This window comes from Sciurus vulgaris, assembly GCF_902686455.1.
Source record: "Sciurus vulgaris genome assembly, chromosome: 10".
Classification (NCBI taxonomy): domain Eukaryota; kingdom Metazoa; phylum Chordata; class Mammalia; order Rodentia; family Sciuridae; genus Sciurus; species Sciurus vulgaris.
In genome coordinates this window covers 117,474,823-117,501,195 of record NC_136470.1, presented here as the reverse complement: position 1 = coordinate 117,501,195, position 26,373 = coordinate 117,474,823, and the positions used below count along the sequence as shown (strand labels likewise).

At 48.1% G+C, this 26,373-nt stretch overlaps 1 protein-coding gene and 1 pseudogene across 7 annotated transcripts in view; both read left to right on the top strand.

Moving 5' to 3' along the window:
* POC1A (POC1 centriolar protein A) overlaps positions 1-26,373 on the top strand; it is a 96,672-nt gene that overhangs the window by 35,378 nt on the left and 34,921 nt on the right. For all 6 annotated transcript variants that reach the window (XM_079101319.1, XM_079101318.1, XM_079101321.1 and 3 more), the window contains 3 exons: positions 4,841-4,974; positions 15,807-15,875; positions 18,539-18,637. In XM_079101319.1, the coding sequence (XP_078957445.1) occupies positions 4,841-4,974; positions 15,807-15,875; positions 18,539-18,637 (302 nt within the window). The remainder of the gene's footprint in view (positions 1-4,840; positions 4,975-15,806; positions 15,876-18,538; positions 18,638-26,373) is intronic.
* Positions 25,595-26,338, top strand: LOC306670426 (large ribosomal subunit protein uL30-like; annotated as a pseudogene). The gene has a single exon. The product of its transcript is annotated as a large ribosomal subunit protein uL30-like (transcript).

The window sequence follows — 26,373 nt, the reverse complement described above, 5'->3', positions numbered from 1 at the left end:
GTTTTAGTCATGACCTGAAGACCAGACAAAAACAACTTAGAGGAGGAAAAGTTCTTTTAGACTCATGGTATCAGAGGTTCAGTCCATGGTTGACCCACCCATAGCTCTTGACCTGGAGTGAAACAGAACATCATGGTAGAAGGGCATGATGGAGGAAGGCAGCTCAGGACATGACAGCCAGGAAGCAGAGAGTGAGTTCCGCTCGCCAGGGATAAAATATAAACCCCAAAGGTATACCCCCAGCAACCTTCTTCCTCCAGCCACACCCTACCTGCCTACAGTTGCTATCCAGTTAATCCGTATCAGCAGACTAATCCACGGATTAGGCCACAACTCATAATCTAATCGTCTTACCTCTGAAAATTCTTGCAGTGTCTTACACTAAACCATAACATGAATGGTCCTGAGTATGTCCCAGTGAACAGGCTTCACTGGGAACTTTCAGCCTGCTTTTGCTACTGTCCTTTTCTCTTGAGTTGGAACTCCTCAATAAGCCTCCAACATCTAGTTTCTCAGCACTTCTGGTGTATATTGGAGTCTTGGAAAAGACTTGGCATGTCCTGTAAACACAGTAGGTTCCCCCGCTGAGCTCCCTGTCCACTGCTATGGGTGTTCACAGGAGCGCATCCCCTAGTCTCAGGCTCACCTTTGGGTGCTCAGTCAGCTGAGTAGATCTGAGCTCATTGGGAAGAGGAAAGCACCTCTCACTCTTCTCGCTGATGGAGGAACCAGGCCGGGTCTGCTTAGGTCTGGGTTCTCCTCAGAGAGTTCTGTGGCTATGACCCACCATGTGGGAGCCTCCCACTTCCACAGGTGTGGAATCTCTTTGGAGGCTGATTCCACAAGAAAGGCTCTCAGCACTATGGCAGAAGATGCCTGATCTCTTGTCTATCTCTGGTTCCTAGGAAACCTAAGGGGAAGTTTTTTTTTTTTTTTTTTTTTTTGCAGTGCTGGGGATTGAACCCAGGGCCTTGTGCTTGCAAGGCAAGCACTCTACCAAGTGAGCTATCTCCCCAGCCCTAGGGGGAAGTTTTTAAGGATGCAGTGATATCCAGTGTCTCCCCTGGTGATTCTAGATGGACACCAGGTACTTCCAAAGTGGCTTTCTGGTTTGTGAGTCCAATGGGCTCTTCTGAGAGAACTGGTTAATGATACTGCAGTGTGTGTCTAGCCACCCCCTGGTCATGCTTTGTGGAGGGCACTTCCTGTCTTGGGTTGGGTTGTTGGAGTTGAAGCCTGCTTGGGGCTTTGGACTATAGATAACTGGCACCATTTATCTCAGGCTAGCCAACTCCTCCCAGGCAAGGAGTTTCTTGGCTCCAGCCTATCCTTGTGGAGAGCAAATCTGATTTCCCAATTCAGTAAGGAGACTGGCTGGTGGAGCCCTGGGAGTGCCAGTCCCCATGGAGGTGGGTTAGCTCCATATGCTCTGAACCCACGTTAAAACTGTTCAAACATCTGAGCAGCAGCCCCCGTTCCAGAATCCAAAATGTGCATTGTGAGTTTACAGGCACGTGCAGGTCCATTATCCAGTGACAGGCCTGGGTGGCCAGCAAGACAGAACAACTCCCCACTTCACTGATGGGAAGTGTGAGATTGCCCACGGCCATGCAGCTAGGAGGCCATGAATCTGGGTCTCCAGCTCAGGGCCTCTGAGTCTGGCATTCTGCCACCGTTCCAGTGCTGGGTTCCTTAAACTGTATGATGACTCTATAGTGTTTTATTCGAGGTCCCTTGGAGAGGCAGTCTCTTTGGCTGGCTTACAGCAGGGTTGATCTGGCCTTCTTCAGAAGCTGTAGTTGGAGCTCTGAATCCCAGGGTATTTTGGCCACTTGTCCCTAATATACCCCTGCACTTCCAACCTATCTGAGGAATGGAGGAATTTTTGTTGTTGTTGTTGTTTAATGTAGTGCTAGGGAGTGAACCCAGGGCCTCACATATGCTAAGTATATGCTCTATCGCTGAGCTACACCCTCAGCTCCATCATGGAAGGTTTTGAAGTGGCTGCACCCTTTACTTGGTATTTTGAGACTGAAACCATTGATTGCGAGCAGTGTGCTATCTTTCCTAATCTGGCCAACTTACCTGTCTCTTTGCTACCATCCTGAAGTGGGCATTTATACAGAGTTTGCAAAAAAGAATATTTTGGGTGTTCTTTGCTGCTAGTATTAAGGCACTTCAGGTATGAATCAAAAACCCCTTGGAAACCCAGAGCCACTGTGTCACTAATGATACCTGTTATACATCATGAGTATCCTCATGGGCACATGAACGTGAGCTACCCCTTTGTAACAGGATGTGGGGATGCAGCTTGACACAGGCATGATCTTCCCCCAAAAGGCCCCTCCTATTTGGGCACCCAGGCTCCTTGGCCAGTTAGTATCCCATTAGGCCCATGTTTGCTGAAGTCCTTTACACACAGCAGTATGAACAGAGTGGATTGTGGGTCCCCAGGTCTCTCCTTAAGTTCCCTACTGCTTACAAACTGTGACCAGTTTCTGATGTTTGGGTCTGGGGGCTGTGATGATATTGTCCCACACTCCCTGAGCTCCTGGTGACCTGTAGAAACTCACTGTTGGTGTATCTCTGACCCTGAGTTGGAATTCCCTTTTGGGGTGGGGGATAATAGCAGTCTATGTCATCACTGATAACCTACCATGCAGCCAGGAAGAAGGCCAGCAGCTTTGGACTTGATGAAAAGTGAATTGTTCCTGGGCAGTCTACTCAGGTCATTGTGATGGGAGGTTCATCCCCTCGTGGGGCCTTGGGCCTTGTGTGTCATGCAGGGATGGCTCTTAAGATGAGGCCTTCTAGATCGGTCCCTCTCTGCCACCTCTACAGAGGCAGTGAGGTTGTGAGAGTGGAGGTGGTGCAGCCAGTGAATGAGGCAGGAGAGCAAGTGGAGAAAAGTGTGGGTCCTGTGTCTGGAGCATCCCCCTAAGCCTGGCATGCCAGGCTGAGCCTCTTCAGAAGAAGTAACTGACCCCATGTGTTTGGTGTTCCTGGCATTTATAGTGGAGTGGGGTTTCTGTTGCCCTTCCTTGGAGGGAGATTCTCTCTGTTGGGTGAATCTGACCAGGCGAGAGGCTATAGGGTAGTGTCCACACACTGACTCTGTTGCCCTTATGATGCTGGGGAAGTCCTAGGGTCCCTGAGCACACCCTTCCCCGCTCCATCCTCCTGCCTCTGGCTGCTCCTCTGCTAGCTTTGTCTTCGGTGGGGGGCCTGGAGTGGCCTTCATCCTAGTGTAGGCAGTGGGGTCTCTGCATTCTGCCTCCAGAAATGGACTGCAGAGACCCTCAGCTCCTCTCCAGGCTCTCTCCTAGAGTTCCTGGCACTTGCAGGGTGTTGTTCAGATATAAATATCATGTTACGTAAAGCCTTGGCTGTCTCCCCTAAGTATACTTGGGAACATGTCTTCACACTCCCCAGTACATCAGCACATCAGCTGCGCTGACATTGGAGAGGCTCTGTGTGCCCCTCTGCTGAGGGCTTTTTGATGGTGGGTATGTTTACTGGTCCAGTGTGTTCCTGCAGCTTCTCTCTGCTGAGATGAGGGATTGGTTTGCAAACTTGCCTTTATGTTTGCGACAGCGCTGACTTTGCAGGATCATGATTACCTTAGCTCCACTGGTTTTCCACTAGACCGTGATAGTGGATACAAAGTCACTGGGGGCTTTCTTGGCAGCAACTCTTAAGAGGCTGTGGTGAACAAGTCCATGCTCTGACTGTGGACTTGCTCTACCTAGAACATGCCCTCAGCATTGAGGAAAGACTGTGTGACCCATTGGGGCTTCTGGACACCCAGCTCATTAGCCACTTTCTGATTTCCACTTGGTGCTAGACACTAAACTGGTAGCTAGGGATTCAGCTCAGCCCCTGCCTGAGGGTGTTCAGGGGACAAGGAGGGCAAGAGTCTACCACGTCCTTGGAAACAAGGGACAAAAAGGCTTCATTTTATGGCTGGGAGAACCAACAGAGCTGGGCTGACTGGATCTTGGAGAGTAAGGGGCACCAGAACAGATGGTGGGCTTGGGCTGGGATGGTGGGGAAGAGTCATGGATGGGGTTGAGCTGCTAAGTGGGTAATGTGGCAGGATTTGGAATTATATGGGACATAGGGCAGAGGAGAGAGACATCCATGCTGGCACTGAAGTCTGAGGGTTCTCTCTCCTGCCATTGGCTGCTCCTCTGCAAGCTTTGTCTTAGGTAGGGAACTTGGGTGGGCCCTAACCTGGTAGTATCCTTACAGCACCCCTCACAAGTGGATGCTAAGGTATAGATGGAGAAACCGAGGCTTAGTGTAGTCAAGGTGCTTGTTCTAGGTCACAGAGTGGACCAGTAGGGGGTCTAGGATGGGAGCCCAGTAACACCTGGCTCCTGAAAGTGTCATAGCCTTGTGATTGCCTGTCCCCGCACCCCTCTCCCATAAGGTATTGGCATTGTATTGGTATTTTGAGGGTTTAGTTTTCCATTTGGTTTTCCTAAGGTAACAGTATAAAACAGATTAAATGCTATGTTTGTGTGTTCTCTTCTGCCCCAGCTTGACTGCTGGGTGTCGTGGAAGAGGGTGAAGGAATCACTTGATTCCTTTGGCTTGCCACATCCATTTCCTCTTCCTTGAGTCTCCTACTGTCCACTCTTAACTCTGGATGAGTCTTCTCCTGGCCTTAGATTGTGCCTGGGAGATCCATGTGGGACGATCTACAGCTCTTCTGAGTATGGCTATCTTGGCCCACCAGACCTGTGCTGAGCCAAGGTTGGCCCTGATTGCCCATCTCAGGCTTCAGCTTTGCTCTTTTAGCCTCCCAGCCAGCACCTGACTGATGTCCTTCCCCCAGTGCACAGTGCAGCGGTGAATGCCCTCTCTTTCCACCCATCGGGAAACTACCTGATCACAGCCTCCAGCGACTCAACCCTGAAGATTCTGGACCTGATGGAGGGCCGGCTGCTCTACACGCTCCATGGGCATCAGGTGAGGGGCATCAGCCTGGTACTGAGTGGCATGGAATGGGGCAGAGGTGCAGCCTTGATGCCAGTACAGGTCAGGGTTCAACTGAGGGAGCCTTCCCTTGGAACCCACTGTGGTCCCTTCACAGTCTGTGCAATGAAGTAAGATGCATAGATGAGATAGCCACCTTCATGACCACCAGGGAGATGAATGTAGGCCTTTTCTGTGATCTGGGCTGATCACTGGGTCTGGGCCTGGTATAGCTGAGAAGGAAGTAAGGGAGGCAAATTGGGTGGGGTGTGGGAAGGGCATCATCTGGGCATGGTTTGCAAACTCCTCCCCCGAGGGGTGAATGGAATCAGTCCCCTAATGACTTCAGGTATTCCTTGGTGGTCTGGTTGAATAGAGCTCTGGAACCCAAGCCCTGAGTTACCATCAGAGTTTCCAGGGATTTTAGGGTGGGCTGACATGATGTGTTTTATAGAGGTTGGGGCACAGAGCTTGGGAATTCCTGAAATTATATCAAAGGAACAGAGCCCTTCTGTCTGAGTGACTCCAAAGCATCCAGTACCCTAGACTGCCTGGTGGGTGGTGACCAGTGTAAGGCCCCTATAGGTTGGTTATGGGAGATGGGCTACATGCAGCTCTCACCAGCAGCTGACCTGGGTGCAGGCCTCTCATACACACCCTACTAGGAAGTGTGGCCTAGCTGTTCCTTGCTAAGCAGATAGGTCATCACTGTGTCTCCTGCTGGGACATAGTTATTACGTGCAAGTGGGGCAGGGAGTGTGCAGTTCAGAGTTTGTCTTTATCTGCTCTATCTGTGTGCTAGAGACATGATAGAGTGGGGCAGGTCCTCAGGCTGAGGGAGGTCCTGGGGTGCTAGGCCAGTAATCCAGTATAGACACTGAGCCTAGGTCTTTCAGCTGCTGTTTGGGACTCACTGCCTTCTGGGTTAGGGAGTGGGGACCATTTGGCCATGGCTGGTGGTTGGGGACATGGGCATTTACTTCTGCCTTCTGGGGACCTGGAGGCTGCTTGCTATCTCCCAGCCTTATGGTGATTCCTAGTCTTCCCTGTCAGAGACATATCTGGTCTTTATAGGATCGTGGGGCTATTCTCCCTGGGCTAGCACATCCAAGTGGAATGTGCAGCCAGCCTGGTCTTGGGTGACTGCTGGTCCTGGTGCAAGCCTGCTGGGGAGTCACCTCTATTAGTTCTTAGGCAAGTTGATTATTTAGATTGACATGTAAGCAGTTTTGGACCTTATAACCAGGAGTGCATGTGAAACCCATGTGACTGCTGCTGCCACCTGCTCACTGCAAGCAGAACAAAAAGCACTACTTAGAAACAGAATGGAAACAGGTGCATAGCAAGTGATCAACCAGGACATTTCCTTTTTTTGTGAGGGCCCTTTAAACAGCCAGTTCCCCTCTTTACCTGAGGACACTTCAGTGTGGTATCTAAAATGTCATTCCTGGTATTCAGGCGCAGCATCCATCACATAAAGATAAACCTGTTGACATTGTTCTCTCTGTGAAAGGAACGTGAGCATCTCCTTGTCCCTGTTAAACCTGGACATGTGGTAACTGGGTTGAGGCAGTTGAAGATTTATGGGTGTGAAGAACAGGAAAATGGTTCCGTGGAATCACTGGGTCATTTCTTCTTTGGGACACCAAGCTCACAGTGCCAGAGGAAGGGAGAAGAAAAACTAGTGACCTCTGTTCATATTGTCCTCCATTTGTTCAACATCCACTCCCTCGCTTTCTAGGCTGGTCATGGGGGAGATAAAATGGATATCGAAGTCCTACTTTCTGAGGCTTATGGCGTGGGAAGCAGGGGACTCCATGGAGGAGTTGACAGTTGAAGGCAGGATGAGATGAGTTGGAAGACTGAGAGAGGGAGACTAAGTCTTCGGAGGTACTTGGAGGTTGGGTTAAGGTGGGCAGGCCCTTCCTGTGTCTCCCATGGTGCAGCTCAGATGAAGGTGAGAATCAGATATGAGGCTTCAATGTTTTCTGCTCCCAACCCCCAAATTCCCTATTTAAAACAGAAACTTAGGGCTGGTTTGCCACAGGTTTTATGAACTTTTCTTCCTAGCACAGTTGTGACACCTAGCCCCAATAAGGGATGCTGCAGGTGTCAGGGGGTGGAAACTCCTGGACTGGACCTGCACAGGATTCCACAGGGGCTGAAGACCAGCTGTCCAAATTGCTTGTCTCTGCCCTATCCCTGATCTGGCTCTAGTCCTTGACTCTTTCTAGTGGATGTTGATTCTCTGCCCACTCTCCTCATGTACTCGTAGGTGATAGTGGTACCATGATGCTGGTTTTCAGTTGGCCCTGGGCAAAGGTTCCCAACATGGACTAACCTGGCTTAATTCCCTCACCTGTTCTGCAGTATGGGGTGACTGACTTGAGAGAGCTTTCATTTGGAGTGCTCACTAATGATGTGGAAGCAGCATCAGGATTAAGAATCCAGGCTCAGCCAGGTGACACACACCTGTAATCCCAGTGACTTGGGAAGCTGAGGCAGGAAGATTGTGAGTTCAAAGCCAGCCTCAGGCAATGGTGAGGTGCTAAACAACTCAGTGAGACCCTGTCTCTAAATAAAATACAAATTAGGGCTGGGGATGTGGGTCAGGGGTTGAATGCCCCTGAGTTCAATCCCCAGTACCCACCCCAAAAGAGTCCAGTCTCAGACCTATATAGGGTGTGAGTGCATGAGCACATGCAGGGCAGGGCTGTGTGGGAGAGCCTTGTTTACCTCAAGCAAAGCCCAGCTCACCCTCCTGGCTTTGTCCCCTGGGTTTGGGGCAATTCATAGTCAGCTAATGTTGACTTCTAAAGTGTTTGGGGCAATTCATAGTCAGCTAATGTTGACTTCTAAAGTGGGGATTTTTATAAATTGAGCAGCCTTAATTTGGGCAATTGATTAAAATACAGAACCCATAGCTGGCTGAATGCCTAATGCTTATGGAAATCCATGACCAGGAGTGGGGTCTGCTATGCTCCATTCCAAAGTGAGAAATCCCCAGAGGCTGGCCTGTGCTGTCTGTTCATAACTCATGAGAGTTGTGAGATGCTCTTAAGCACATTTGGCTCAGCTCCAAGTGGTTCTACACATCACCTTCTGACTGATCCCCCCGGAGATGGCCGGAAATAGGGGTGCATCCCAAGGGGCTGTTGACCTGTGACTGAGGTCTGACTCGTCCTCTGTCACAGGTGTTTAGTCCCCAGAGACTCCCTGCTTATGAAGTCCATTCCCTCTCATCCTTCCAGTAAGATGTGCAGGTGGGCTCTTTGGTGACTTGAACTTTAACATTTTTTTCTAGGAGGTGGTGATGTTGGGGCTGGTGGCCAAGTGCCTGATTGAACACAGCTGCTATCAGCCACTTCCTGCTTTGTGTGGCTTAGCAACTCAGGGCTCTCAAGTGGGCCCTGGCTGCCCAGGGATTCTATCCTGTAGATAAGGAGAAAGGTAGATATAAAGGTACTTTTGAGTCCAGGTGGTGAAACTGAGAGCTGTCTGGACTTGCATGGGGTCTCACACCTCTTAAAGTGGTCCCAGGTGGGACAAGTACCTATGTCTGTGCAGTTTCTACCACACTCACTTGCTTCACACAGGTTTTAACATTCAAGTTGTGATTTCACTCTTGTGTTTGGATCCCTGGTCTGGGTAAGATGCCAGCAGGCCTTGTGGCCGCTTGTATCCCAGTCTTCTTGTTACATGCCTCTAGTAGGAGGGAACCCCATAGAAACTTTGATTTGGACTTGGAGGACCTACTGGAGGTAGTCCCCAGGCATAGCCCTGGGAGAGTCATGAGAGGAAGGGTCACTGAGTTTTCTAGTTATTGGGATAGCCACTCCTTCATGCTTCCATTTCCACATCTGTGAGAAGGGGATAATGCAGGCTTGGGTGAAACCAACAGAGAGGTCAGCTTCAGGGAGCTACTCTGGGGTGAAACAGACCTTGACCAGGAGAGAGGGCTCTGTGGATGCTAAGAAAGTGCTGCATCCTGTCATGAGGACAGGACCTGAGCAAGCCCCTCTGGGGAAATCATGGGGGAGGATCCCTTATAGGAGAAAGAAGGGTCAGGGCTGCAAAGCTATTTGGTAGCACTTTCTTATCTAGACTGACATCAGAATCACCTCGATGCACAAGGGTCACCAGGATGAAGGAACTTGCTAGTGCCAGCTGGGATCAGTATCACCCAGTACCCGGGGTCTCCTGGGCTGGATCTGTATGCTGGTACTGAGGATATAGTTCATCAGCCAGGGAGTCCAACCAGGCAGTTTGGTGGTTCTTTGGTGCATGATGAGCCACACTTCCTATTGGCCCATTTGAAGGGCCTTTTGTTCAGACAGCCCCATTCTGTGGGGCTAGTGTATTGTTTGGGTTCTCTTTGGTCTGTTATAACAAGATGCCTGAGACTGGATAATTTAGAAAAGTTAGAAGTTTATTTCTCACAGTTTTGGAGGCTGGGAGGACCAAAATTAAGCTATGGTACTGTTGGGGGCTGTTTTCTCCTTCAAGATAGCACCTTGATGCTGCATTCTTGGGGGAAGGAGTGCTGTGTCATGTATTCTCCCCCACATGGCAGACAGACAAAAAGGGGACCAAGCTCCTTCTGTCCAAGCCCTTTTCTTTTATAAGGGCACCTAATCCCATTCATAAGGGTGGAGTCTGCATGACTCAGTTACCTCCTGAAGGCTTCCCAACACTATTGTACTGGGGATTAAACTTCAACATGAATTTTGGAGAGGACAAAAACATTCAATCCAGAGCAGGGATGAATGTTGCTTATAAGTTTATTGTGGTCCTGAAGAATTCTGGCACTTCTCTTGCAGTCCTGACTTTGGGACTCTGGGCTCCAAATGATTGTTTAGGAGGTGTGGCTGGGGAGCTTGACACCATGTATGCTGTACCCCAGGATCAGGACTTCTTGGCTGAAGCTGGGGTGCACATGGCTCTTCAGAGACTTTCATTGGTGAATGTTGCTGAGTGATGTGGGTGATGGACCAGAGAGTTGGGTGGGTCTGACCTGCATGGCCCTGCACTCCTTCATAACCTTGCTACTCCAGCTTCAAAGATGCCCAGCAGTGAGCTAGCTACAGGTTTTGAAATGCAACCCTGAGCAAACATTGACCACTTTGCAAGGCAGTGGGGATAGGACAGCTCCAGAGAAGAGCTCATTCTAGGTAGAGAGTAGATAGATGGGAGAAGGTGGTGCTAGCCTGGATGTGGTGTGGTGTCCCCCTCCTCAGTTTTAGCTCTGGGACTCTAGAGCCTGCACTAGTCCACTGTTGCAAGCATCTTCTTGGACTGAGGACAAGTGCTAGGACGCATTTGGTGAGGGAGGGCCATACTGTCTTATCTGGGAGATGATGAACAATGCCTTGTTCTCGAAGGAAACCTCTGATATCACCAGGAACAGCTCATACCTACCCATTCCTCATTTTGAAAACCATAGGTGCTCTCCCATCTTGTTCAGCTTGAACAAGAAGCTACAGATAGCAGAGGAAAGGGCTTGGACATGAGATCCTGCGGTTCTAGCTTTACCTTTTACTGTGTGACATTGGGGAAGACCTTGACTTAACTGGGCCTTTTTCCTCATTTGTGAGATTGACATCCTGTTATCTACCTCTCTGGGAGAGGCTGGGTTTGAATTGCCCATCACCTGATATAGTAGATCGTCACAGATGCTGTTTCCTCTCCACTGCAACTGTTGGAAAATGATTCCATACTGTTTTAGATGAGCACTTTTAGAAATGCCATGAAAAGTTCTGTTGTGGGCATTCTCCTGGCATTGAATGGGTGGGCAGTCAGTGATGGTTAGGAACATGAGTCCACAGGGCTTTCTGAAGACAACCGCCCTTTTGATGGGGCCATCAGCTGCTCCTCTCAGGAAGGTCTGCCTGTTTCCTCTCCTCCCGTACACCCATGGTATCTCTCAAGGATTTATCTGACTTTTTATTTTGTTTAGGGTTGTTGTTACCTGCAAAACATCTTGCTTGGTTTCTCTTGTCATGCAGCTCCTAAAATCCATCCCAGGGTTTGGAGTAGTGCTGAGGTGACTCCAATTGACTCCAAATGTTTTTGTCCTTGCCAGCTTACCCTAGTGGGCTTGCCTGACCTGGTGCCTTGATCTGTGGGTCTGTTTGCAGTGCCCTTTACTGGTCCTCTCTGTCATGTCATTTCTTCTAGGTCTTGACTCCTGGGGGACACACAGGCATTAGGAAACCCACATGGTGGCACAGGACTGGCTGGGGATGCCAGTGTCCTGAATAAAGTGTGATGAATCCATACTGCAATGATAGTGAAGCAGGAGGAAAGGGAGTCTCTGCTTCTCATTGGATGTAATGTGGATTTGGGGATGTCAGAGCTGCAAAGGAGCTGCATCATCCTGGCGTGCCCCCTCATCTTACAGCAGGGAGCACCAGTGGGAGAGGGAAGGGCTTTCCTACTGAATGTGACTGTCATTTGAAGCCTCATGCCTCAAGTGAAGCTCTCACAGCTCTGTGTGGGGGAAAGGTGCTAGAAATACAATTTATTTTTCTATATTTTCAGAAACAAATCTGGAGCCGTGCTCATTTGGTTTAAATCCCCTCAGCTATTTGGGAGAGGGTGGTGGGCGGTCTGTGGGATGGGAGTTAAATCTGGTGTTGGTGGCTATGCAGTTGGTGTGTGTGTCACTGCAGAATGTGACTGAGTTACACGCAGTTCCATGCATCCAGCCGGCCCACAGTGTGAGTGAGTAGCCCTTGCCTCGGGCCAGACCTGCACAGGGGCTGCTGACTGCAGTGGGCACTCAGACTCTGAGTGCAGGACCCACAGATGTTTCCTGGGCACGTGTGCAATGCCACGCCCTAGGCTGGAGCTGGGGAAATGACAACAAAGGAGACTCACCCTGGAGGAGGGGAGATTGTAGTATGACAAGAAGCCTGCCCCTTAGGCTGCTCCAGGCAGAAAGAGTCTCTGAGAATCTGCCTTTAACCCTAGTTTCTTTTCTTTTTTTTTTTTAATTTATTTTTATTGTAAACAAATGGGATACATGTTGTTTCTGTTTGTACATGAAGTAAAGGCATACCATTTGTGTATTCATATATCTACACAGGGTAATGGTGTTTGATTCATTCTGTTATTTTTCCCTTCCTCCCCACCCCTCCCACCCCTCTTTTCCCTCTATAGAGTCCCTCCTTCCTCCATTCTTGCCCCCCTCCCACCCCCCCATTATGTGTCATCATCCACTTATCAGCGAGATCATTCGTCCTTTGGTTTTTTGAGATTGGCTCATCTCACTTAGCATCATATTCTCCAATTTCATCCATTTGCCTGCAAATGCCATATTTTATTATTATTTATGGCTGAGTAATATTCCATTGCATATATATACCATAGTTTCTTTATCCATTCATCAATTGAAGGGCATCTAGGTTGGTTCCACAATCTGGCTATTGTAAATTAAGCAACTATGAACATTGTTGTGGCTGTATCTCTGTAGTATACTGATTTTAAGTCCTTTGGGTATAGGCCAAGGAGTGGGATAACTGGGTCAAATGGTGGTTCCATTCCAAGTTTTGTAAGGAATCTCTACACTGCTTTCCAGAGTGGCTGTATTAATTTGCAACCCCACCAGCAATATATGAGTGTACCTTTATCCCCACATACTCGCCAACACCTATTGTTGCTTGTCAAAATAAATATTTAAGACCATATCTTATCTGATTACTGGGCTCTGATAAGTAGAGACACCCAATCCCCACCTTGGTTTAGAAATTGCACTTCCAAATAACTGGTGGCCTAGAAAGGAACTCACAGTGGACACTGGACGTTTGGAAGGGAGTGAGAGTGAAAACATTGCATACTAGAAGCTTCTGGGATCTATCTAAGATGGTCATCAGGCAAATTTGTAGCCTAAATGAATTTATTTAAAATAAAGAAAGAGGGGCTTAGGTTGTGGCTCAGTGGTAGAGCACTTGCCTGGCATATGTAAGGCCCTGGGTTTGATTCTCAGCACCACATATTAATAAATGAATAAAATAAAGGTCTATCCAACATCTAAAAAATATTTTAAAAAATAAAATAAAAGATTGAAACTCATTATTAAGAACTCAGTGCAGGAGGCTATAAAAAGAAGAGCACTGAGAAAGAGAAGACCTTTTCTTTTCTAGCTCAGCACTTGAGGAGCAGCAAGCTCAGTCTGGTGAGCTGGAGCTTTGGTTAGGGAAGAAGGGAAAGGCCTGGCAAGAGGAGCAGGGGCTAGGCTCTCTTGGCCCTTGAAGGTCAAGTCCCAAAGTGTATCAATGTCCTGTCTGTATAGTCATGTGGTGCTTAGCAATAGGGACTTGGTCTGAGAAATGCATCCTTAGGTGATTTTGTCATTGGGCATCATATCATGTACTTATACAAACTAATAGGACTGCGACATTGCTAGGTGATGCAATCTGATGGGACTGCTGTCATCCATTTGGTCCTTTGAGTGCCTGGGGCTCCTAGTGTGGGCCCTGATAAGCAGGAGCCTCTGTGGAAATCCGATTTTTACAGGAATGTGGAGGCAACTGGTGCAGGAGCATTATGGTCCTCTTGGTAAATAAATGGACACTGCTGGGGAGGGCTCTGGGCTCCAAAGGGCACATTGATCACTGACTCTGTCCCTGAGGTTTCTAAGATGTGGCTCTTGGGAAAGCACCAGCACTTCTTACCCAAGGGAGTCGGGGAGGGCTCCTAGCATCTGCCCTCTAATTCTAATCCCCCACGAGCTGTGGACTGCTGGGCTGCCCTGCCACTGGGCACAGTCTTTGTTAGGTCTACTGCTATTGCTGCTGTTCTACTTTTGACATCTTCTCAGCTTGGCATCTGGTGGTTGAATGATGAGCAGAGTGACCCACAAGTATTCAGTCCTTTAGTTGATCTGCCTTCTTGGAAACCTGCCATTAACAGCAAACTCTGGACAGGCCAAGTGCCCATCTTGTTTTGAAATTCCATGTAATGGTTTCCTTCCCTTTTCTTTGTTCCCTCTTTGTTTTTCCTCAAAATGAAAATCATTTTGTTGTTTTTATTTTGTAGCAATGTTGTACACTCATTAAAAAATTTTAAGTATGAAAATGGCAAACATTTCCAAGAAATCAAGTAGAAGTTACCTGAAATGCACCACCTCTCATAAGCAACCCTGTTAGCCCCACGCTGACGATCCACCTGGAAGTGTACCCTAGTGATGCATGCCCCATCCCCACACACTCAGGTTCAGTACTGCAGCCAGTGTTAACACAAATGGAGTCACATGGCCCATGATGTCTCCACACCTGCTATTTCATGCTCACCAATGTTAGTGGGCATTGTTTCCCATTGGTGAAAGTAGATCCACTTTATCCTGGCTAATGGCCACTTAGGATTCCTGGGTCTTCTGGAGGTATGCCCTGGGCTGTGGATCCACCTGTGTGGAGAAGGCAGGTAGTTGATTGGCAGGATAGGCTTTGCCTTGTGTCCTCTCAGGTCTTGTCCTCTATCCTCCCCCCGAATTGCCCTGCTTGGAAGGGTAAATGCACAATGTGTCCTCTGAGGATTAAGTGGGTTGATACCAGTGAAGTGCTCTGAGCCAGTGTTAGCTGATGTTGGACTCTTCTTTGTCACCATTATGAGCACCTCTGAGAGGAAGAGCTGTAGGTGGATTCAAGAAGCCTCTGTAGGCATGCTTCCCATGTGCCTGAGCTAGGTTAACACTTCTCAACCTGCCTGTCTGTTCTAGAGGAGCAGAAACTGCTTTCCTCCATGGCCTAGGGATCACTTTCCAGCTCAAGCCATGTCTGGTCCTTTCTGGCATTGAGTGGAAGGTTCTTCCCAGCGTTCCTCTTGTCTACAGCTGATGCTTCACTGCTAGAGTGCTCATAATGGGCAGTTGGGCTCTTGCCTCTCCCAGCTGTGGCCTAGAGGAACTGAAGTAGCCTTTGTGACAGTGGCTCTGCTCCCCTCATCTAAGAGAAAACTCTTTTATCTGTTTTTACTTGGGGAATGCCAGGTACTAGTCATAATAAAAGTTCCACTTGGGAGGAAGAGATGGTTGCAGTTGTGGTCATGTGGCCAAACAGATTCTTGTTGGTTCATCTTTCTGAAACGAATTTCAGGCATATGAGAAAGAACCTTCTTGCTCTAGGAGATCGTGCCCTTCCTGCCAGCCTGGACATGTCTGATGACCCTCAGAGTGCTGCCTGGTACATGTTGGCATCCCTCTTCAGATGATAATGCTGACCTTCAGCACCAGGGAAGCCAGAGCAGGCGCCTTTCCACCCAAGGCCCAACTCAGAGAAAGTGGCATACATGTTAGAGGTGTGTCACATTGGTCCACTGCCCAGGCACCTTCAGTAATCCCCACCCCAGGCTCCTTCCTGCCACCTGGGTCCCCAACTATGCCCTGTTCACTTGAGCAGTTGGCTCCTCTTTGGTGCTCCCACCTCTCTGGTCAGCAGCAGGGGAGTGTTGGGGAGAATGGCCTGGGTCAGAGGGATGAGTTCTGTAGCCTAGGGCAAGTCAGTGCATCCCTCAGACCTCCAGCTTCTTGTTGGGGTAGCAAGGACAATGATGCCAGCTTGGCAGGACTGCACATGTGAACTGTCCTGTTCACTCATCTCTCCCCACCTGTGATCTCATGGCCTGGCCTTTGTCCTGTTGAGGTGCTCAGAAATAGAGGTCTCATTAGTGGCCCTTGCACACACAGGCTCCTCAGCCAAAGGCTGGGGAGAACTGGGGGCTGAATGGACTCTCAGTCCTTTGTCCCACCACTGCTTTCATTCAGGAACTGCTAGTTTTTGTCCTGTATGTGACCTTTGATGTTTGTTCTTTTTCATTTGTTTTGATAGGGACCCGCCACCACTGTTGCCTTTTCAAGAACAGGGGAGTATTTTGCTTCTGGAGGCTCTGATGAACAGGTAAGTAAAGAATGACCTGAAGAATCTGAGCTGATGCTGCTCAGCATCCAAATGGGGGCTGGAGGCTAGATGGGGGATGGGCCAGAGTGGCTTTCAGCGACCTCCTTCAAAGACACTGGTAGAGCTTAGGGTAGGACACTGCAATTCAAGGCCATTGCTGCTCCAAAGCAGATCTGCAGATGCTGACCTTGTGGCAGTATCTTAAGACCCTTGCTGCTCAAATTAGCATGAGTTGGAAGGAGTCTGGGCTATTTTTGCCATGAAAAAGTTGAAGTTTTTTAGTTCTTTTTCTGATGATAAACAAATAGATAAGAATTGTATCCTCACTGTGGGTTTGGCAATACAGTCAATGTGTCAGGAGCCTCAGACCTCATTTAATTCTCAAAATTGCCTATGGGACATGTCCACTCATCTTCCTATTCTTTAGATGAAGAAACTGTCCCACCAAATGACAGAGTTGGGACAGGCACCGGTTCTGCTTGATTTCAGAGTTGTACCCTGCCCCGGGAACCTTTCCTCCAGCATCTGCTGCCCTTTGCTCTGCAGTCCACTTGTGCACTGTTTGAGGGAGTCGGTATTTTGATATTCTTGGCTACAGAGAAAGGACATTGTGAGGAAGTCCTGTCCCGCCTCATCACCCTTGTACTGATGCTTTAGCCTCTCAGCCTTGGTGCCTCCTGTTCAGACTGCTAAACACCAATGACTGGTCTGCTGGCCCAGAGCCTGGCACTGGGAGGCCAGGGACACTGAGGAGTCCACCCCTTTGCAGGCTCTTTCCAGAGTGCCTGTGCAGTGCCTCTTATCCAGAAAACTGTATTCGCTTTAGGTAGTGAGGAAAGGATGGCTACTGTGAGCCACCATTGACCCTGGTAGATTGCCAAGAATGTTCATGCCATGGGTGCTGGGCCTTACAGATTTGACTGCTTACCCAGAACATGTCCTGTCAGCCCTGCATGAGCCCCAGCCCTAGCCAAATGTACTGATTTTGGTTGAGTGTTTGCCAGTAAGGCAGAGGGTAGCTGGGGGCTCTTTGACCACAGCCTAGATAATAGATAATAGATATTCACCCTGCCCCAACCCCTACATTAGCAATCAAGAAAGGAAGAAAGCAAAGAGGAGCCTGAGCCTTCCCTAAGGCCTGGCTCATTGCTTAGAAGACACAGGAACTGGTACAGTAGACTCATGATAGAATGAATTCACATTGCTTAAGAGGCCGCCTGGTGGAAAGTAAGCCCTCCACCTGCTGTGGCCCCTCCTCAGGCAGTCGCAGCCATCAGCTCCTTGGCTGCCTTTTAAAATCTGCTTTGTGAGCTTTTTTGGAGTTGAATCTGGCATTATCTCTTTGTCTGCATGCTTGCCACTCTGCTCCTAGGAATTTATTCAGCAGTTAGGTTGCACAGTTACACAAGGACCCTGTACAGAGGGTTTATTTATGTCAATATTCTGTCTGTGAAGTGATGAATGAAAGACCCCAGGTGCCTGTCTCTCTGGGAACAGTAAAGAGCAGAGCTGCTTAGGGAGCAGTAAGGAGCCTCCATAAGGAACAGGCTCACAGCTGTCTCAGCAGGGATGGTACCAGGGTGTGTTGAGCACTCATCTTGTGTGGATATGGTGGGGTTTTTCTAAATTTTTTATTTTTTAGTTATAGATGAACACAATACCTTTATTTTACTTATTTATTTTTATGTGGTTCTGAGGATCGAACCCAGGGTGTCGCATGTGCTAGGCAAGTGCTCTACCACTGAGCCACAACCCCAGCCCAATATGGTAGTTTTTTTGTGGAATCTGTTGACTGCTGACCATGCTTCATAATTCCTCTTGTGCAGTCCAAGCCAGCCATCCTGGAAGTGACCCCAGAAGCACCTAACTACATAAGGCTAATAGCCTCCAGCAGGGAGAGCTCTCGCTCCCCAGCAGAGCAGATCCCTTAGCTTTTGTGGAGGAGTCTCAGTATAATCCTGTTTATAGGAAGATAGATACTCAGGCCATCTACTCTGTGCTCAGTGGCACCCATCTTGGAATAGTGGGTGCAACTCTGTGGGTACCATGAGGCATAGGCTGAGGCACAGGCTAGAGTCCTGTACCTAAGGCTTCATAGTAAGGTGTGGACTCAGAACCTTAACCCCAGTGGCCAGGCCTGGAATCCATATGTTACAACATCCCATAGTGCAACAGGCTGATCTGCCATCCTCAGGAGCTTTTATTTTTGTGGGGAAATGATGATAAACAAGGAAAAGGGGGCTGGGGAGATAGCTCAGCTGGTAGAGTGCTTGCCTCGCAAGCACAAGGCCCTGAGTTCGATCCCCAGTACTGCAAAAAAAAAAAAAAAAAAAAAAAGGAAAAGGGACAAATGGATTAAATGATTACTGACTGATGCTGAGACCTCTGTGACCTCCCCCGGCAGAAAGACCCAGCAAATGCCAAGACCTGGTAGTGCTACACAGTGATGCTCCATCCTGGTGGCACATCCAGGTTCTCTTGAGACTTGTTCCAAAAGCCTACTCCTTAGGGAGATGGGGCAAATCCCAGAATTAAGCTGGGGTGTTTGGTGAGGACCACCATGGCTCAGAACTTTGGGGATTCCCTCTGTGCCCATTTTTTCAATGAAAGAGGCAGGAAAGATGTTTTTTTCTCTCTCATTCTCTGCCTATTGGTTTTGGCAGGTGATGGTTTGGAAGAGTAACTTTGATAATGTTGATTATGGAGAAGTCATAAAAGTGCAGCGGCCCCCAGCCACCTTGGCTACCTCCACTGGGAATCTGGTAAGTGGGTTGGCAGACAGATCTGAGCCTTGTGACTCTGGGCAGGTCACTGTGAACAGCATTGGCTCAGAGATGGTGGGGGACTGGATGTTTAGGTTGACCATGGGAAAGGGACCCTAGTAAGATATGGTCATGTACAAAATAATACTGGGGCACCTGTGGTGCTTTGATTCTAGTCTAGAATGAACTAGTGCTATAAAAAAGGGGAGAGCAGCTGCAGGTGCCCCAGCTCCTGGCCCATTTGGTAAGGGAGTGTCTCCATGGCACATGCTACTACTGGATTAAGGCCTAAGGAAACAAAGGCTCTGTCCCATGCCAAACCCTGGGCCACAGGACTCAAGTGTGGGGTTCCTAGAGGGTTCCGGGCCCAAAGCCACCACAGCTGGGACAAAATGGGAAAGGCCCCCAGTTCTTTTGGTCTCACTTCCTTCTTTTTATAAACCATGGAGAGGAAGTTCCTTGAACCATTTTTAGTACCTTTGTTGATGAAAGGGCATTCAGGGTACCTAAATTAAAATAGCTAATTTTTTTTGACACATATCTGGTGGAAAATGATAACTGATATAGTCTCATTAAATAAGGTCATATTCATCTTTGGCTGAAATGTTAAAGCTAAGGTTGCAGAACCCAAGGGAGTTTAAGCTCCTGTGGCCACAGGCCAGACTTTAGAGACAGTGGCCTCCCCCACAGACAGAAACTGGCCCAAACAGCAGGAAGTGGCTCACCCAAAGCCCCCAAGCAAGTCAGGGGCTAGGGCCCAGAATAGAACCAGGAAGCCTCCTGAGTTCTATCCTAGGACTTTGCAACTCCAGCAGATGGATCCCTTCCCCAACTCTTGACACCCTCACTGTTCATTCTGTGCTAGGCCTGCCTTTAGGAGTAGGCCTTGTCGATTTTATAATTTTCTTTCAAGGATTGCCCTCCAGATGGTCACTGTAACTGGGAGTTTTTTTCTTCCTTTGTACTTGCTGTTGAGTGTTCAGTCCTCCGCTTTTTTGATTTGTTGGGGATGACTGAGTTGCATGATGTTCTGCTTGCTGCCAGTTTATCTCCCATCTAGAAAGTTGTTTGCATTTGCAAATGGGTTGAGGTCCTCTGGTGCCTCGCCTATGATTCCTGGTTCATTGGGCACTTAGTGAGCCAGGCATAACCAGGGCCTCTTGCTGCCCTATTTCCTTCTTATTTCATCACAATGAGTGGGTAAAGTTACTTCTCTAGTTCACAGATGAGACACCTTGGGCTTAGTCATGCTAGCTTCTCTGAACAAAGCCAACCAAGCTAGAAACTGCAGGTGGCAAAAAGCTGCCTGGCAGTTTTTCTCCATCCTAGGAGGGCACTGCCATTTGCCTTTTGGGAGTGGTTAATACCTACCGACTGGGGGAGAGCCTATATTTTTCTTATTGTTAGTAGGAAATTTGTTGGGTGAGCTGCCTCTTGTTCTTTAATCCTGACTTAGAAATGGAGTATGGGAAACATTTGCTTCCAAAAGCCTAACAGCCTGAGAATCTGGGACAGAGTCATATGAGTTGGGAGAAGCCAGTATGACAGGATGAAGCATGGGTGGGTGAATAGCTCAGCAGGGCCCAAGGCAACTGATTGTTCCCTGACTACCTTCAGATGTACATCTGAGCTGTTGTTACCACTCTTCCCACTGGGCATACCTCCATGGGGCTAGATAGGGAACAGGATATGGACTCTGGAGTCAGGGAACTGGGTTTGAACCCCAACTGTGTGGCACCAGCAAAGTACCCACTCTTCCCAAGTCTCCAATTCTTCAGTCCTCAACACCCCCACAAGCATACTCTGAGGACCCCGTGGATAATGAAGAAGTGATCCTTAATCCTATGCTCATTCTTGGTCGAGATTAGGACTCTTTGCTTATCATAAGCCACCTTGAGATTCTGAGTGGATGTGTGGGCCTTCCTCTGCTCATAAGGCCTCACCAAACATACCACACGAAGCCTCTCTAAAAATAGAGACCAGAACTTTGGTGTTTGTTTTGTTGTGATTTTATACACATACATACTTATGTACATGTATATAAAACATAAAATTGACCATATTAACAACATGTAAGTGTACAACTCAATTCCATAAAGTATATTCACATTGTTGTGCAACCATCACATCCATCACCAGAATTTTTCACCCTCCCAAACTAAGGAGAGCTAGTTTTTTTATGACAGTGTTCAGTGTTAGGTTTTTTTCCCCAAGATAGGAAGGGAAGCTGGTGAGTGTATTCTTGCCCTTTTTGCTGAAGCCTTTCCTGGCACTGAGATTCCCTGACTGGCCAAAGTGTCCCAGCCCCCAGGGAATCACACTACCATATTCCATGAACTATGAGTACAGCAGTCCCTCCTCCCTAGCTCTGTCCCCTTCCCATTCTCCAATAACCTAGGATTGTTCAACCTCAGCACCATTCATATTTTGGGCCAGATAATTCTTTGCTGTGGAGGCTTTCCTGTGCACTGTTGGAGGTTGAATAGCATCCTTGGCCTTTACCAGTAGCCTCCTACTCCCATCATTTGTGATGACCAAAAATGCCTTTAGACATTGTCAGATGTCCCCAACTGAGAATCACTGCAATACCTCCTGCCTCAGAAGTGAGCCCAGAAAGAAAGCTGTCCTAGCAGTGGGAGCGGTGATAAGGTGGGGTTGTCTGGGGCATTGGGGTGAAAGGAGCACAGAGAGGGGTAGGAGGTGCATGGGGAAGAGAGAGGGAGATGAGGAAGGGTCATTCTTGAAGCCCTGTTTAGGACTCTGCTCAATTGGGTCGAATCTGGGATCCAGCCAGCAGCTGTGGCCAAGATTTCTCAGCCTGTATTTCTTTCTTTAAAAAAAAAAAAAAAAAATTGGTTGTTGTTGTAGATGGACACAATACCTTTATTATTTATGTATTTTTATGTGGTGCTGAGGATTGAACCCAGGCCCTCACATGTGCTAGGCAAGTGCTCTGCCACTGAGCCACAACCCCAGCCTTCAGCCTGTATTTCTAACGGAAGCCCATTTTATAGGAATGTTGTGCCCTTAAAATTGGAGCATGTTCTCTCCCTTCCTGCCTCAAGGCTTCCCTGGCTCAGAGATAGTATCTGATGAGAGGTTTGATGGCTGGCAAGTGTGACTTGACTTCTTGGAGCCCTGAGCACAGCATCCAGTCAGGAGCTCATGAGCTCATGAGTTTGACAACCCTTGACCAGTTTCAGCTCTGTATATATGGTGGTCCTCATCCACTGAGGCGCTCCTGGGCATTTGGGGGTTTTAGGAAGTCTGTGGGGTCAGGTTAGTGAATTCCTGACCATATGCCAAGGAGGCAGACCCCTCCTATGTCCTCTGCTTTGCTCACCAGTAGAGTGAACCATGGCAGGGGCAGCCCTATGAGTCCCTTAACAGTTCCTCCACCCTGGAAAACCCCCTGCCCGTGACCTCTTCCCTGACTGCTGTGTTTTAGCTCTCAGATCTTGGAATGAAGTCTGTCCTTGGGCCCACTCTGAAGAGAGCTCTGTTCACTGCAGAGCTATTTTCAACCTCTGGTTGAAATTCACAGCTTATTTTTAGGCACATTTCATGTTGAAAAGCAAAAGCCATTTCCCAGCCATTCAGAATGAGAATAATGGGTTCCATTTTCCCTCTATTCTTGGCTGAGATATGCATGAGGAGGGATTTCGAAGCTGCGGCTGGGGAACTTTCTCTGCTTGGAAGGTTGCAGATGAAGGATTCCAGGCCATGCTGTGGGCTGAGTGGGCAGGAAGTTCCTTGTTATGTCCCATGACATGCTTCAAGGCTGGAGGAAGGTTGGAAGGGTCACCTGTGGTAGATGAGTGCTTTCCTGTGAGATTTGAGTTGGGGTAAGGGGCAGGGACCCTGGGATGTTGTCTGCTGCCAGTGCTTGTGCTGATGTTTTCAGGGGTCTAGTACTTAGCCCTATTCTCTAACCCTGACCTTCTCTCTGTGCTGTCTGTGCTTAAGGCCAGTCTCTGTGTCTTGTCTGACCTTGGCTTCAGCATCTGCCACACCCCCAAACCTCAGCCATCATAGCACAGGTTTCTGCCCCAGCCACAGAAGCACTTTTAAACCACTTTTAAATAGCAAAGATGCATTTATTTGGATTAACTCTTACTTTTGCCTTCACTTGAAGTATCTTAGGCTCATTATGCAATTGGGAAGGAAGGTGGTGTTGGATGGGGTGGGGTAGGAGGGGAAGAACATAGAGTTCTAGGTAATTCAGTGAAACTCAAAACAAAACAAAACCACTTCCTGAGTTCTTGGGTTGGCTGCTCTCCTGTTTAGGCATTAACCTTGAGCTCTGGGGCAGAGGGCTTTTCTCTGCTCACCTCTCAAGAGCTCATTTGAAGGAGAAGAGCTCACCTGTGGTTGAGACCTTGGGTTCTGGCTTCCAACCTACATGTGACTGAATCCTGCCCCTTTCTCACTTGGGCTATGACCTGGGCAAATGGTTGGATCTCCCTGAGGCTCCATTTCTTCTTCTGTCAGATGGAGAGACGCTGGGCCCTCCTTCATGAGATTTTGTGGGTGGCATGCCAAGTAGCACTTGGCACTGTGCCTGGCACAGAGCAAGTGCTCACCAAGCTGTAGCTGTTCTTAAAATGTTCCTCTTGCTTCTTCTGTCCCACCAAGAGCCAGTCAGGGTGATTGTATGTTCAAACTTGGTGGAGTATGGGACAGCGGGCAAGGGTCGGGTGGTCATGACTGCAGTCATTTTCCATGCTGACACCCCTCTGTAGGCCAACCTTGTGAGGGCCAGGGAGGTTTTTAGACCCTTGCAGGCATTAGGTTTGTTTCCTAATGACAGAACCAGGCCCTCTGTACTCCCAAATGAGACAGTAATGCTCTGAGGTGGGTGGAAACATCTGTTTTCTTTCCCACTGCCTCCTGCCCACCCCTGCCCCACCGGCCCTGACTCCTTGGGGCAAGATACTCAGGAACTCTGGAACCTCACTGCTAGAATGATCCTCTGAAAGAAGGGTGGGTCAACCAAGAATATCTGACCTGAGTCTGAGGCCACCTATTTCTAAGAATGGCATATTTCTTTTTCCTTCTGCCTCTGGTTTTGGGGGCAGTGCCACGGGGGGTGAGTTTGACTTGTTGGCTCTAGAGCCCCTGATCCCTGGCTCAGTGATTGTTGGCACTAGTGCCTTCCCCATGCTGGGGATCTGGGGGTCCTGGGTGCCTGTTGTGGTCACTGAAGACCTGGGTTCTTGGATCACACCTGTAATCCCAGTGACTTGGGAGGCTGAGGCAGGAGGATTATAAGCTTACCAACCTCACCAACCAACAGTTTAGCAAAGCCCTAAGCAACTTAGTGAGATCCTGTCTTAAAATTAAAAAGTGGGGGACTGGGGTTGTAGCTCAGTAGTAGAGCACTTGCCTACCATGCACAAGGCACTGGGTTCAGTTCTCAGCACCACATATTAATAAATAAATGTCCACTGACAAACTAAAGATATTTTTTAAAAAAGAAAAAAAATTTTAAAAGGGTTGAGGATATAGTTCATTGGTAAAGTAAAGTGCCCCTGGGTCAGTCCCTAGTACCAGAAGGAAAAAAAAAAAAAAAGACCTGGGGTTCTTAGTCAGGGCATCTTGTACCTCACCTGAGGAGTCAAAGGTTACTAGGCAGAGAGAGAAGGGCTCACTTCCACCTGTCTCATAGCTTTTGTCTTAGTCCATTCAGACTGCTCTAACAAAATGTCATACACTAGGTAGCTTTTAAATAAAAATTTATTTCTCTCCATTCTGGAGGCTGGGAGGTCCAAGCAAGGCACCAAGAGATTTGTTATCTGGTAAGGACCTGTTTTCTATTGCAGAGGTGGCTCCTTCTCTGTGTCCTCACATAGCAGAAAGGGCTAGATAGATCTCTGGGTTCTCTTTTTTATAAGAGTACTAATCTCTATTATGAGGGCATTTCCTTATAATATAATTACTTCCCAAAGACTCACCTCTTAAAACCATCACCTTGGGGATTAGGATTTCAACATATTAATTTTGTGGGGAACACGGACATTCAGACTGTGGCAGATTTGCTTTCTCTTCTGGCAACATGAAATACTTGGGTCTCTTTTTAAGAACAAATTTCTAGGTTAGCATTTATTTTCGGTAATAGGGAAAAGTGTGGATTCAAGGGTATGCTTAAGGGCTGGGGTTGTAGCTCAGTGATAGAGTGCTTGCCTCACATGTGTGAGAAACTGGGTTTGATTCTCAGCACTGCATATAAATAAATAAAATAAAAATCCATTGACAACTAAAAACTTTTTTTTTTTTTTAAAAGGGTATGCTTAGAGGAGTGGTGTTGTGGGTATTTAGAGCAGGAGTGAACCTTGTGTTTTTTGTGTCTTAGAAAGTAACCTATTCCTTCTCCTCTTGACCCAAATTCTGGCTCCTGATTTTTTTCAAGATAAAGGGAACTCTTGGCTTTCTGCCTGCTCTCAGTGAGTCAGAAGATGCCCAGGCAATTACACAACTTGGAAAAGTGTTGGCTTTGTGGGACCTACACCCCTAACACATAGAACTGCCCTGCCTCTGAGTGTAGGATGTCTCTAGGGGTGAAGATATGCCTCTTCATGTTGCTCACACTGTTGGGCTGAATAGCTGACTTTGTCTGTAGTGTCCCTCATCTGTGTGACTGAGAGTGTGGTGAGAAGTAGGGGAAAGCAGATCCTTTCCTGAGGGGTGCCATTCAGCCTGCTTGGCTATTGTGTTGTCTTGCCTGGTCCAGGTTTTGTGGGCTGAGTTGGTGACAACAGGGCCTTTGTTTTCATGTTTCCTGGAACTTATCAAGATGGCACATCTCTGTGTGGCTTCTGGGGGAATATTCATTCCTGCCCCCTGTGCCATGCAGAGGTCATGGGCTCAGAGATCTTCTGCTGGTAAGTGACCTGGGCTCTAATCATGCGCAGGCCCCTGGATTAAGGTGCAATAAAACTGAGAGACCGTCCTCTTTTTCCGGCTGGAACCATGGAGGTTGCCGAAAGAAAAAAAAGAAGGTCCCTTCTTTTTTTGCTGTGCCAGAAACCCTTAAGAAAAAGCGAAGGAATTATGCAGAGCTGAAGATAAAGCGCCTGAGGAAGAAGTTTGCCCAAAAGATGCTTCGAAAGGCAAGGAGGAAGTTTATTTATGAAAAAGCCAAGCATTACCACAAGGAATATAGACAGATGTACAGAACAGAGATTCGAATGGCTAGATTGGCAAGAAAAGCTGGCAACTTCTATGTACCTGCAGAACCCAAACTGGCATTTGTCATCAGGATCAGGGGTATCAATGGTGTGAGCCCAAAGGTTCATAAGGTGTTACAACTTCTTCGCCTTCGCCAGATCTTCAGTGGCACCTTTGTAAAGCTCAACAAGGATTCAATTAACATGCTGAGGATTGTGGAACCATATATTGCATGGGGGTACCCAAACCTGAAGTCAGTGAATGAACTCATGTACAAGCGTGGCCATGGCAAAATCAATAAAGAACAAATTGCCTTGACGGATAACGCTTTGATTGCACAATCTCTTTAAATATGGCATCATCTGCGTGGAGGATCTGATTCATGAGATCTACACTGTTGGAAAACGCTTCAAAGAGGCAAATAACTTCCTGTGGCCCTTCAAATTATCTTCTCCAAGAGGTGGAATGAAGAAAAAGACCACCCATTTTGTAGAAGGTGGAGATGATGGCAACAGGGAAGACCAGAAAGAATGAACTAAGGTATCTACCATCATATTTTTGTAATCTGG